This window comes from Emiliania huxleyi, assembly GCF_000372725.1.
Source record: "Emiliania huxleyi CCMP1516 unplaced genomic scaffold EMIHUscaffold_231, whole genome shotgun sequence".
In the NCBI taxonomy this organism is placed as follows: domain Eukaryota; phylum Haptophyta; order Isochrysidales; family Noelaerhabdaceae; genus Emiliania; species Emiliania huxleyi.
Window position 1 is genome coordinate 87909 of NW_005200326.1, and position 12372 is coordinate 100280.

At 65.6% G+C, this 12372-nt stretch overlaps 3 protein-coding genes across 3 annotated transcripts; 1 reads left to right on the forward strand and 2 right to left on the reverse strand.

The window, feature by feature from the left end:
- Window positions 1-2454: 2454 nt before the first annotated feature.
- Window positions 2455-5079, reverse strand: GGPS (geranylgeranyl pyrophosphate synthase). Its single transcript, XM_005779354.1, has 8 exons — window positions 4933-5079; window positions 4622-4801; window positions 4071-4172; window positions 3831-3896; window positions 3590-3700; window positions 3255-3440; window positions 3021-3143; window positions 2455-2831 (listed from the first exon to the last, which is right to left on the reverse strand). Exons 1-8 carry the CDS (start codon window positions 5065-5067, stop codon window positions 2724-2726), a joined length of 1011 nt encoding a protein of 336 aa, XP_005779411.1. The 5' UTR covers window positions 5068-5079; the 3' UTR covers window positions 2455-2723.
- A 1583-nt stretch (window positions 5080-6662) lies between these two features.
- On the reverse strand, window positions 6663-8187 carry EMIHUDRAFT_114810 (hypothetical protein; the record flags this gene model as incomplete). Its single annotated transcript, XM_005779355.1, has 5 exons — window positions 6663-6785; window positions 6953-7087; window positions 7132-7268; window positions 7375-7422; window positions 7740-8187. 5 exons carry the CDS (start codon window positions 8185-8187, stop codon window positions 6663-6665), a joined length of 891 nt encoding a protein of 296 aa, XP_005779412.1.
- Window positions 8188-10921: 2734 nt separating this feature from the next.
- Window positions 10922-12007, forward strand: EMIHUDRAFT_236178 (hypothetical protein; the record flags this gene model as incomplete). Its single annotated transcript, XM_005779356.1, has 5 exons — window positions 10922-11100; window positions 11162-11223; window positions 11426-11451; window positions 11768-11836; window positions 11915-12007. 5 exons carry the CDS (start codon window positions 10922-10924, stop codon window positions 12005-12007), a joined length of 429 nt encoding a protein of 142 aa, XP_005779413.1.
- Between the last annotated feature and the right edge of the window lie 365 nt (window positions 12008-12372).

Genomic DNA, 12372 nt, shown 5'->3' on the forward strand with positions numbered 1-12372 from the left:
CGCGGCGGCCGCCTCCGGCCTGGGGGCGCGTCGGCAGCGCGGCGCGCCACCTCGCTGCTCGACACGCGCCGGACCTGTCATGCGCGGCTGCGCCACCGCTTCCTCGTGCGGCGCCGTCGCCGCCGCCACGCCGGCCGCCTGCTGTGAGCGCCGCGCTGCTCGGCCGCACCCGCCCGTGCCGGCCGCAGCTGCTCTGCCGTCAGCGCCGTCGCCGTCACGGGCCAAGCCGCCGTTGTCGCCGCAGCCACGCCCGTCGGCCTCGCTGCCGCCGGTCCAGCATGGCTGACACCGCCACTACCACGGCACCGGGCAGGGTGAGGCGCTAGAGGGTGAAGGGTGCATAGAGGCGAGGTGAGGCGGCACCTAGGGGCAGTGACCCCCGTGAGCCGGCAAGCCGACGCGCCACTACCGGGCAAGATGGAGGCCGAGCTGCGACCCTCACAGCTCTCGCGGCATGCGTCCAGAGCTCGATTCATCTGCCTCGCCGCTCGCTCGCCGCCTTTTGTGGGACCTAAAGAGAGAGGTTCTGAGCCGTCGGGCGGCGCTGATGGTGGCCCGCGTGGGTGGAGCCCGCGGCAGCTAGGCCGCCTGGGCGCGGGGGGGGTGGTCCGGTGCTTCAGAGGCAGCGTGAGCGACGGGGGGGGCGAAGGATGTGAGGCGGCTCGCCTGCAGCGCCCACCTGCTGGGCCGTCTGGATCTGCGATTACGCCTCGGGAAATGCGAGATCATCCAGAAAATGTCTGCAGACCTCAAACCGATGGCCTCAAAAAGTCGTTGTCAGCCACCGATTTTCCGTGTCGCCCGACCCGCCACCTCACCGGCCCGGCGTTCGGAGGCGTAAAATCTTGGTCGGCCGTTGGGCCGGTGCCATCGGCCGCGGTCGAGTCGACCGTGCCCCGTCTTGGGCACGATGGACATGTGACCGGCTCCGGTCAAGATGTGCCCCGGCATGGCGGATGAGGCTCTCAGGTTGGGCGACGCGAGCGCCGAGAAGGTGGAGCAAGACCTCGCGTCCCCCATGGGCTTGCTCGGTTGGCAGGGTTGGATTTGGGTTCTTTGTGATGCGCCAACTTCAACTTCCGAAACGACTCAACAGGGCCCAAAGACGGGGGAGCGACCGGCCTAGCAGCCCCATCCCACGCCCCACACTGCAGAAGCGCCGCCGCCCATGAGCAGTGCCAACGAGCAACGTCCCGCGAGGACAATCTCACTCAGCCAAGCAGGCTATTGTTCCGCGGCCAGGGCATTGGCAGGCGGATGGTCAGAGAGCTCGAGTGGCACGCCGCCGATTCCCGGCCCCGCAAAAAAAAACTCTGACATTTTACGAACTCCTTGGCGACGTGCGCGTCGCGTCGCCAAGGCTCTGCGACCTCGGTCGTACAATCAGCGACCTCGGTCGTACAATCGGCCGGCTGCGCGGGTTTTCGGCGAGTTTCCCGCGCACCGGCCACGAACTCGACTCGCACAGCAATAAAATCCGGTGCTCGCGCGCCACTCCCACGCTTGACCACACACTCGCTGCACTGCTCAAAGCCAACCCTACCTCACTGGCCGCCTCCAACACTGTCCCGCGCGTCTCGCGCCCCAACTGACAACTCATCATTGTCCCCAACTCGACTCGCACAGCAAAAAAATCCGGTGCTCGCGCGCCGCTCCCACGCTTGACCACACACTCGCTGCACTGCTCAAAGCCAACCCTACCTCACTGGCCGCCTCCAACACTGTCCCGCGCGTCTCGCGCCCCAACTGACAACTCATCACTGTCCCTCGGACACCACTCTCCAGCCGCGCTACCTTCCCCCACCTACCGCTCTCGCACGACATCTCGACAATCCTCATATCTCCAGGCCCAAGACTCCTAACCACTGCCCCTGCTCGCCCAGGACCACCGACCCGAAGGGCTAAGAGGCCCCCACCGGCACCCGCAGCGGCAACGCGGCTGCGCACGGGATCCGAGGGGTGAAGGCTCCGCGGCGTCGAGCCAGAGGGGCTGTCGTGCGGCTTTTTCCGCGCGGAACGCGGCCCCCGGCAGCCCGAACACGCGTGCAGCAGAGGGGTCCGGGACCACTTTTGGCGCAGTGTGGGGCGGGGGGTAGGGGGTGAGGGTGGGAACGGGGGCTCTGTCGTTTCGGTCCAGGCCCCGTACGGCCCGGCCGCGCCGTTTTTACGGCCCCCCAAAAGACCCACAGGGCGTTAAGATCGAAACGGTACACATCGAGGTGGCTGAGAACCCAGTGTGTGCGAAAAGAGATACGAGGAGGCAGACCCCCCAGGGTGGGCGACGGCTAGCGCATCACACCCTCCTCTCCTTAAAATCCCTGTGTGGTGGCGGCGTGCCGTTCTCCCATCCCTCCCTTGGGTTGTGTGTTTTCTTTCTTTCTTTTACCATGTAGCTTGTAGGACGAGTCGAGAAGCGCACCCTGCGCGCAGCGCGGCGTCGCGCGCCAAACCACACCGAGACCGACGCAGGAGCCAGTCCGCAAACCCTCCTGGGGATGTAACTGCTAACTCGCACTGGGCGGACGGCGGTAGGACGGAGGGCGGACAAGAGAACCGCACGCAGTCGTCGTCTCTTGGCCCACATCCAAGAACGTTCCCAAGCACAACGGCCACGTGCACAAGACGCCTCGGGCCACGATCAGTAGAGGTACGGTACGGGGAGGGAGGGGGAGCAGCGGGGCGAGAGGCGCTGCCCAGAGAGGAGAGCGAGGCGGCCGCGAGGCCTAGTTGCTCCGGCTGATGATGTAGTCGGCGAGGCCGAGCAGGGGCGCCGCCCGCTCTCCGTATGGCTCGAGCGCCGCCTTGGCCTCGTCCACGAGCTCGCGGGCGACCTGATTAATAATTAATAATTAATGTCGAACTGATGTTCATTACTCATTGGCCTCGTGCACAAGCTCGCGGGCGACCTGAGTAAGAATGACTCGAATGTCGAGCTGAGAGTCTCGTAGCCTCGCAATCTCGTAGCACACGAGTGCGAGTGTACTTAGCTACTAGCGCTACTGGTAAGCAACAGTCCACACCTCGCGCGAGCGGTCGAGGCCGAGCAGCTTCGGGTATGTCGTCTTGTCGGCGTCGAGGTCCTTGCCGGCCGTCTTGCCGAGCTCCTCGGTGGAGGCGGTGACGTCGAGGATATCGTCCGCGACCTAATTAATAATGAATCATTAAGTATTCATTATTAACGGGCGACCTCGGGTGAGCTCGTCCGATCTCGTCCAATCTCGCGCAATCTCGTCCAATCTCGCGCAATCACGCACTTGGAACGCGAGCCCGATCTTGTTCGCGTACGTCTCGCACCGCGCCAGGTCCTCGTCCGAGGCGCCGGCGAGCGCCGCCCCGCAACAGACCGCGGCCTTGAGCAGCGCCGCGGTCTTGTAGGTGTGTATCCACTGCAGCGTGTCGATCCCGACGTCCGGCTGCCCCTCGCACTTGAGGTCCATCACCTGCCCGCGAGATCGCGCGAGATCACACCACCGTCCCCCGAGATTGCGCCGAGATTGCGCCTCGCAGTAGAGGTCCCATCGCCCGCCCGCCAGCCCGAGCTAATTAATAATTACTAGCCATTGATATTGACTAGACACTGCCCCATCGCCTGCCCGCCCGCCAGCCCCATCGGGCCGACGCTCTCGCCGAGCATGCGCAGGACCTGGACGACCCTCTCCGCCGCCACGCCCTTTGTGTTTGCGGCGACGTACTCGAACGCCTAATTGCTTCATTCACTCGTCATTACGCACTGAGCAATTAGTCTGCGTCGGCGTACTCGAACGCCTAATTGCTTCATTCACTCGTCATTACGCACTGAGCAACTAGTCTGCGTCGGCGTACTCGAACGCCGTCGAGAGCATCGCGTCGCCCGCGAGGATTGCAACGTCGTCGCCGTACAGGACGTGGTTGGTCGGCTGGCGTGGGGAGGGAGAGAACAGCATCGGGCGGGAGGGGACGAGTGTTCTAGGCGGAGGAGAGAGGGGAGAGCGCGCCGGGAGGATGGGGGCGGGGAGTAGGAAAGAGGAGGGGAGGGAGGCAGCCAGAGGAAAGCAGGAGCGGTTCGACAACGGTCTTGGGGAGGGGCGCACCTTCCCGCGCCGGAAGTCGTCATTGTCCATCGCAGGGAGGTCGTCGTGGATGAGAGACATGGTGTGGATCATCTCGAGCGAGACGGCCGTCGGCGTCGCCACCTGCGTACCGGGGGCGCCGCCCTCACCGCCGCCCTCACCGCCGCCCTCACCGCCGCCCTCACCGCCGCCCTCACCGCCGCCCTCACCGCCCTCACCGCCGCCCTCACCGCCGCCCTCACCGCCGCCCTCACCGCCGCCCTCACCGCCGCCCTCACCGCCGCCCTCACCGCCGCACTCACCGGCCACCCTCACCGCCGGCCGCAGCGCCGGCCGCAGCCTCGACACACGACCGCACTCCAGCCCACGTCTTGCGTTGACTTGCACTCCCCAGGCTTGCTCGGAGCCCCGGAGTTGCGCGGACGGCTCCCGACCCCCGCTAACTCCTCCCCTCTCGAGCCCTCCCTCCCCTTGCCTCCCCTCTCAACCCTTCCCTACTTCTCCCTCCCTCCCGCACACTGCGAGGCTGCGGCGTGGCGGCGCGGCGGCAAGGCAAAGGGGCCGGGACGCACCGAGATGTCGCCACCGAGCATCTCCGTCGCCGCAAGGCAGAGCATCGGGCGAACGCGCTTCCCGCCCGCGAGGAGCGAGTAGCGCATCGACTCGACGATGAGGTCCGTCTGGGAGCACGTGCTGCGGAGCGACGCGTCGAGCGCCTCCTCAGTGTACACCCGCTTCTCCTCCATGTAGGCCTGCGGCGGGGCAGTGCGGTGAGGCTGCGCACGACCGGGGCTCTGCGCTCTGAGCACGGGGCATCTCTCGGCCACGAGGGCGTGCGTGGCTGCCGCCGGGCCGGCCCGGCGGGGTGTCTCGGCCAGCGCGCCTTGAGGTCGAATGCCGTGGTGGCGGCCATCGCTGGGTCGACGGCGAGGCGCGAGGCATGGCGCCCGCTCGGCGCGCGGGCCGTTCCGTAGGCGGCACACAGCGCAGGCAGCACGAGGAGTCTGAGCACCTCCATGTCCGAGCTGCGGATGAGGGAGCTGCGGACAAAGAATTCTTTTCGGCGCGCCCAGCGACGCGTGCCGGATGGAGTCCGGCCGCGGGTGACTAGGGAAGTTCGCTCAGGATGTGTGGCAGCCGCCCTGTTGGCTGAGTGTGGTTCTGTGTGTCGCTCCTGTGTGACCGTCATCGCCTGTCTAGCGTCCACCCATACCGCGTTGGTGTCCCAGTCGTTGGTCGGACTGTGTTTCGCCTTCCCATCAATCAATCAACAACACTGGCCACGCCGAACGTACCGAACGTAGAGCCGAGCGGAAGGAAGCGGGGGAAGACGACTCCGAGGAGGACGAACCAGTGGAAATCCCGTTGTCAGCCGTCACGATGCACCCGAAGGGGACCCCAGCGCCGGCATCGCCCTCGGGCCCAGGGGTGGAACAAGGCAAGCTTCCTGGCGTCGTTCTGGCGAGCGTCCAGACGTCGCAGAGCATCCGGCAGGGCGCGCAGCGACCCAATTTTTTGCTCACCGCACGGCCGTGCGAGCCGTCGGTCGGTGGTGATGGTCGGCCTTAGGGTACCCCTAGGCTTAAAAGGGTGGGCCCTGGGGCGCCTGCGGCTTAAACGGCTTAAAACCGGCCTAGGCCGGTTTTAAGAGCTGCTGGGCCGCCGATTCCTTAAACGGTCTTAAACGCTTAAACGCTGCGGGAGAGCTCCCGAGGTCGATGGTCCGGGAGGCTCCCGGTAGACGCCGGAGGCCGGGGGAAGCTGGCTACAGTCAGCTGGCACGCGTCCCCTATGCGAGTATGGCTCCTGCCAGTGCACCAGACTTACAGATGTGTCTTCAGAGGCGGGTTTGTGCCTAATAACGGCAGTATTGGAGAAAACGGCGCGGAACGCAGCCTCCGCGCAGCGACGCGTGCCGGTGAGGCCGATTTTCTTAAACGGTCTTAAAAGAGAGACCCCCCGTGCCTGCAATCTCTTAAATGACAATTTGAGCCCCCAAACCTCCTCATTTCTTAAAAGGTCTTAAAAAAATCCGGCCCTCAGAACCCTAGGGGTACCCTAAGTGGTCGGCGTCGGCGCGCGCCGCCCAACGCGGCGGCGGTGGGCGTCATGTGGCGGGGCGTCGGACCAGACATTGTGCGAATTTCGGCGGTTTTCTCGATTATCGGCACTCCAGTCGGCACTACTCTCTCGAGGTCTCGCGGATCTTATCAATATCAGCCCGCGAGCGCGACGGCGAAGGGCAGGGGCAGCAGAGCATTCCTGAGATTGAAAACGTGTCCACGAAATTTGTAACATCTATCAAACAACATATACACGGTCGCGTGCCGACCGCCGTCTTCCGCATACGCGCACTGAGATCTGATATGCGCAGCAGCAGGCAGTGCGGGCGGCGCGACCGCCGACGGGGGCCCAGTCCCCGGGAAGGGGGGGAAAAACCCCCGGGGGGGACTGGGGGGAGTTTTTTGGGGGGATTTCCCCCCCCCTTTGGTAGGGGGGGGGGGGGGGTTTTTTGCCGGGGTTTTGTCATCCCCCCCCCCCCCCCCCCCCCCCCTCCCCTCCACCCAACCCCACCACTCATTGTGTGTGGGGAACCTGCCTACCCGCCCCCGCCTACCTGTTGTACGTGGCGGCGTCCGGGTTCTCCTCGCCGCCGTACTCCGGCGTGCCCGGGTCGCGCGTCACAGTCATCGGCGAGCGGAGTGCGTCGCTGCCGTAGTAGTAGCCCGAGGTCACCTCGCATCATGCCGACGATACTCAAGAGTGATGAACGATGAACAAGTCACCCAAAGGTCAATAGTGATGACTGGTGAACAAGTCCCTCAGGTCAATAGTTAATTCTGATGAACAAGTCACCCTCAGGTCAATAGTGATGAACGATGAACAAATCATCCTCAGGTCACCTCGCCAAACAGGCAGCGCATCATGCTGACGGTGCCCTGCTCGGGCGTCAGCCGCGCGCCCGACCCCGCCGTCATCGCCGTCTTGATGTAGCCGGGCGAGAGCGAGGTGATCGTGAGGTTCGGGTGCGCAGCGGCCTGCTACAGCGTGCACGTAATAGCAATTGAATACGGATGCTAACAGTAATCCCACAGCAAGCCGCGGCCTGCTGAAGCGTGTACGCCGTCAGCGCTGCCTTGCTCAGCCCTACACACGACCCGACGGCTTTCGTGAGCGGGGCCCTCTCTTCGGGCGGCCGGCCGGCTCTCCTGTGGCGACCTATTCACAGCTCGAGGTGTGAAGAGACGCTGTTCACAGGTGGCAAGCCGGCTCTCCTGTGGCGGCCGTAGCCGCCCATGCTCGCGGCTGGCGCGAGCTCCTCCACCGCCGCCGCGAGCTGCTCCCACGTGGCACTGCGGCTGGTGAAGAGCTCCTAGGGCGAGACTCGGGGAGACTCGGGGAGAGATTGCGAGATGGCACTGCGGCGTGAAGAGCTCCTAGAGCTCGCACTAGAGGCCGTCATCGCATCGCCTTTCTTGGACTCAGTGCTGACTTCGACTGCCGTTGCTGTCTCTCCCCTCTCGGCTGTCTGTGCTTGTGCGTCTTGGGCCCGGGGTTGTGTCTTTGCGTGAATGCTCCTAGGTTTTTGCTTGCCTTCCCTGGGACCCCGTGTTGCATGTCTGACTGCCACGGTGCGATTTCGGGGCCCGGGGTTGTGTCTTTGCGTGAGGCGCTCCTTGGTCGCGGCACTCTGCGAGCGCAGCCACATCGAGGCGGCGCCAGACGAGACGTTGACGATCCGGCCGGCGGCTGGGTCGATCAGCGGGAGGATCGCCTCGCTCACCCGCTTGGGGCCGAGCAGGTTCACGTTGAGAAGGGCGGCGGCGTCGCCCGGCGAGGTTTGAAAGCCGACCCCGGCGTTGTTGACCAGTGCATAGAGCGTCACCGACTTGGCCTGGAGCGCGGCCGCAGCGGCCGCGACCGACGCCTCGTCACCGACGTCGATCGTGACCAGCGCGATCCTATCCGCGGCCGCGGGATACGCGTCGCTGATGCTTTTCACCGCCGCGGCACCCTTCTCGGCGTCCCGTGAGCCGAGGAAGACGAACGTGTCCTCCCGCTCGCCGACGAGCAGCTTGCACAGCGCGAAGCCGATGCCAGCGTTGCCGCCGGTGACGAAGATGTGCTTGGTCGCCATATGCTCCAGCGGTGGGGTGGCGACTGCGGACACGAGGCGCGGTCGCGTTCGGGCCTCTGCCGACACGTATATACATAGCTGGGGTCCCGGGGTTGGCCTTCGCCAACTAAAAAACTATTTTGTGTCACTCCCCTTTCTCCCGGCCGGGGCGGGGCGCGCGCGGGGGCGGCGGGTGTGCGGCGAGTGTGCGGGATGTCTGTGGGCCCGAGAGCGATATGCCATGTCCGCCTTGCGTTGTTTCATAACATCGAAGGCTAAGCTCAAAAACTATTCATAACATCGAAGGCAAGCTCAAAAACTAACCTTAAAGTTAATTCGAGCCGTCGATGGAGAGAGAGGGGGGGTTGGGCGGTCGGCGTCGGGGTAGAAGCAACAGGGCGTACGGGGTAGCCGTCACTTTCCTGCCTCGAAAGGGCGGGGCTGTCCCGGAAAGTGAGAAACGCCGGGCAGCGTGGCGCACAACTGAACCCTCCCATACGTGTTCGTGGCTCCTCCTTCGCTGTCCCATCTCCTCATCTCTTTCCCGCCTGGGCGGGGCAGTGGGCGGGCGCGCGGTGCGGCGTGGCGTGTGCGTGTGTGCGACTGCAACGAAGGACCGCTAGCGAGGGACCATTGGGTTTGTACTATTCTCTCTCTCTCTCTCTCTCTCTCTCTCTCTCTCTCTCTCTCGGTTTGTACTATTACAACGAAGCCTCTCAAAAAAGAAAAGCGCCGGAGTTGAAGAGCTCGCAGTCCGCTCCCTCTTCGACTGGACGCCGCGATGCAGCAGCTCACCACCGCGACGCAGCCGGAGGAAGCATCCCGTGAGGTGCCAGAGGCCAACATCGCGGCGGAGGCCGGCAGCCTTCCCGAATCGGTGTGGACAGCGGCGAGACGAGGCGAAGAGGCGGCGCTGTTTTGGTGGCTTGAGAGCGGCGGGCGGGTCAATGCAACTCGCGGGGGCAACACCGCGTTGATGACCGCCGCCCTCAACGGCCACGTGCCAGCGGTCGAGCTGCTGCTGCAGCGCGGCGCGGAGGTCAACTTGCAGGGCGACGGCTGGACCGCGCTGATGTACGCCGCCAGCACCGGCCATGCGCAGGTGGTCGACCTGCTGCTGCAGCGCGGCGCGGCGGTCGACCTGCAGGACTGCGACGGCACTACCGCGCTGATGGCCGCCGCCGACAGAGGCCACGAGCGGGTGGTCGAGATGCTGCTGCGAGGGGCGGAGGTCAACAAGCAGGACAGCGACGGCGAAACTGCGCTGATGTACGCCGCCAGCCAAGGCCACGAGCGAGTGATCGACCTGCTGCTTCAGCGCGGCGCGGAGATCAACAAGCAGAGCAGCTACGGCGGCACCGCACTGATGCGCGCCGCTGGCAACGGCAACACCGCCATCGTGCTCCGCTTGCTGCGGGCGGGCGCGGATACAAAGCTGCGCGCTGAGAACGGCAAGTCCGCGCTGCAGTATGCCAAGGAGGAGGGTCACAGCGCGTGCGTCGACGCTTTCCGGCAGCACATCGCGGAGGTGACTGCGAGCCAGCGCGAGGCGGCAGCTGGCGGCGCGGGCGGCGCTTCCTCCGGCGAGGCGGCGGCGGGAGCGGGGGCCGCGGCCTCTTCCGGCTCGCTGTCCGCCCTGCCTCACCCTGTTTGCCTCCATGAAATTGCTATCGACGGACTTGCTCGAGCAGCTCTCGACGGCGACGAGGCGGCGCTGCTGGCGTGGCTTGACAGCGGCGGGCGGGTCAATGCGACCTTCGGGGTTGTGTACGCGGCGAACGAGGTGACCGGCATCACCGCGTTGATGGGCGCCGCCCGCAACGGCCACGAGCCAGCGGTCGAGCTGCTGCTGCAGCGCGGGGCAGAGATCAACCTGCAGGACAGCAGCGGCCACACCGCGCTGATGCTCGCCGCCAACAATGGCCACGAGCTGGTCGAGCTGCTGATTCAGCGCGGCGCGGAGGTCGACAAGCCGGACAGCGACGGCCGTACCGCGCTCATTGACGCCGCCAGCAACGGCCACGAGCGGGTGGTCGACTTGCTGATGCAGCACGGCGCGGAGATCAACCTGCAGAGTAGCGACGGCGGCACCGCGCTGATGGCCGCCGCCACCAACGGCCACGAGCGGGTGGTCGAGTTGCTGATGCAGCGCGGCGCGGAGGTCAACAAGCAGAACAGCGACGGCGGCACCGCGCTCATGGACGCCGCACTCAGCGATTCCCCCGCCATCGTGCTCCGCCTGCTGCGGGCGGGCGCAGACACGGCGCTGCGCGCTGAGAACAACAAGTCTGCGCTGCAGATGGCCAAGGAGAGGGGCCACGCCGGGTGCGTGCGCGCCCTCGAGGAGCATGCGGCGGCGGAGGCGGTGGCGGAGGCAGCGGCGAGGGAGGCGGAGAGAGCGGCGGCAGAGGCGGAGGCGGCGCGGCATGCCGAGGCGCTGCTGGCGGAGGAGGAGGCGGAGAAGGAGGGGGAGCGCGCCAAGGAGAGCAAGAAGGGGAAGAAGAAGAAGAAGAAGGGGAAGGGCGGCGGGGGCGGCGCTGGGCCCTCGCAGGAGAAGGTGCCCGAGGATGGGGCAGCGCTGGCGGCGGCGGAGGAGGCGGAGTTGGCGGCGGCGCTCGAGGAGAGCGCGAGGCTGGAGGAGGAGAGGCGGGCGCCCGACGAGCAGGGGTCGTCCTCATTGGCTGCAGAGAGGCCGCCTTCGGTGGAGGAGGAGGAGGAGCCGGCCGACTTCATCTGCCCGATCACGACCGAGGTGATGAGCGACCCGGTGATGGCGGCGGATGGGCATGCTTACGAGCGGACGGCGATGGAGCGCTGGCTCGCGACCAAGTCGACGAGCCCGATGACGGGCGAGGCGCTCGAGTACACGGGGCTCTTCCCGCACCACATGTTGCGCAGGCAGATCCGAGAGTGGCAAGAGGCGCATCCGGGACGGTAGGTTTGTGTGGCGTTTGTGGAGGCGGGTTTCGAGGAGAGCGCGAGGCTGGAGGACGAGGCAACCGCGCGCAACGAAGGAGCAGGCGCCTCCCGCCGAATCTGCCGGCGACCCTCCGCCGAGTGAGGAGGGCATAACTTAGTCACCCGCGCCCAAGAAGCAAGAGCCAGCAGTCTGCAGCTTTTTGCCCATAGCATATTGCCAAGTGTTGTGTGAGAGTTGTTGAGTTTTGTTGCGGCCTGGGTTTTTGCTCGGTGTTGCGTGACTGTCTCCGTGCGATTTCGGGCCCGGGGTTGTTGTGCGTTTATGTGCCCCTACGCTTAGGCGGCTCGTGCGGTGTACTGGGCCCGGTGCCTTTGTTCTTCCTGCCACAAAATTTCCTGCCACGGCGCTCCTTTCAGGACGCGACTCGGGCGAATCGACAGGAGCGCATCCCTGCCTGCCGCGCCTCGGACTAGCGGCCATTCTAGGGTACCATACACTTCCGGGCCGGTGTGCGGGGAGCGAACCTTAACGACCGCCCAGAAGCTTTCTGCGCGAACCAATCGGGCCAGGATCATCAGCATATGTCCCCTCCACAACATCGGGGGCGTTTGAGCGGTATTTGAGGAGCACCGCGACTCTGAAGTTCGGCCGGGTGGTCTGCAGACCCCCCCCCCGGAGCAGCAGAGGCTCCGTGGGGTCGAAAAGTCGACGCTGGGAGTCGCACTCGTCAAGCCATCGCAGCACCACGCGGTCCGCACGTACCGACCACATCCCCCCCACCGCTGAGAAGGCGCAGATCGACCGCCGGGCCGCGTAGTCGTCGTTAAGGAGCGGTTTTTGGAGCCGTACGAAGAGGTCCCAGACGGGCGAACATGCGGTTTTGCGACGACCACACGCGATGTGGTATCTGGTTTTTGCTAAAAACGGGCCGCCTAGTGCAGCACCACTAGTACAACACGCAACCTCACTGAGAGCTCCACACTAGCCGGTATAGGCGAGCGCCGACGGCGTCACGGTCGCCGGAGTGGACGCACTGCACACACACCGTGACCGTGTCGTGGGTGTGACAATGAGCGACACAACCGTCGGCGCCGCGCTATCGCGGCGCCCCGCAGTCTACACACCGCAGGCGCACCCCTGAACGCGCCATGAGCGCGCAGGCACATAGCAGCGCCGCGCCAAAAGGCCATTCCCTCGCCCGACCCGCGGCTCCTGGCGACGGCGCGCCACTGGTGCCGCCGTACGACCCACAGATCGGCAACCAGGCGCTGCACTGGCTCTCCAAG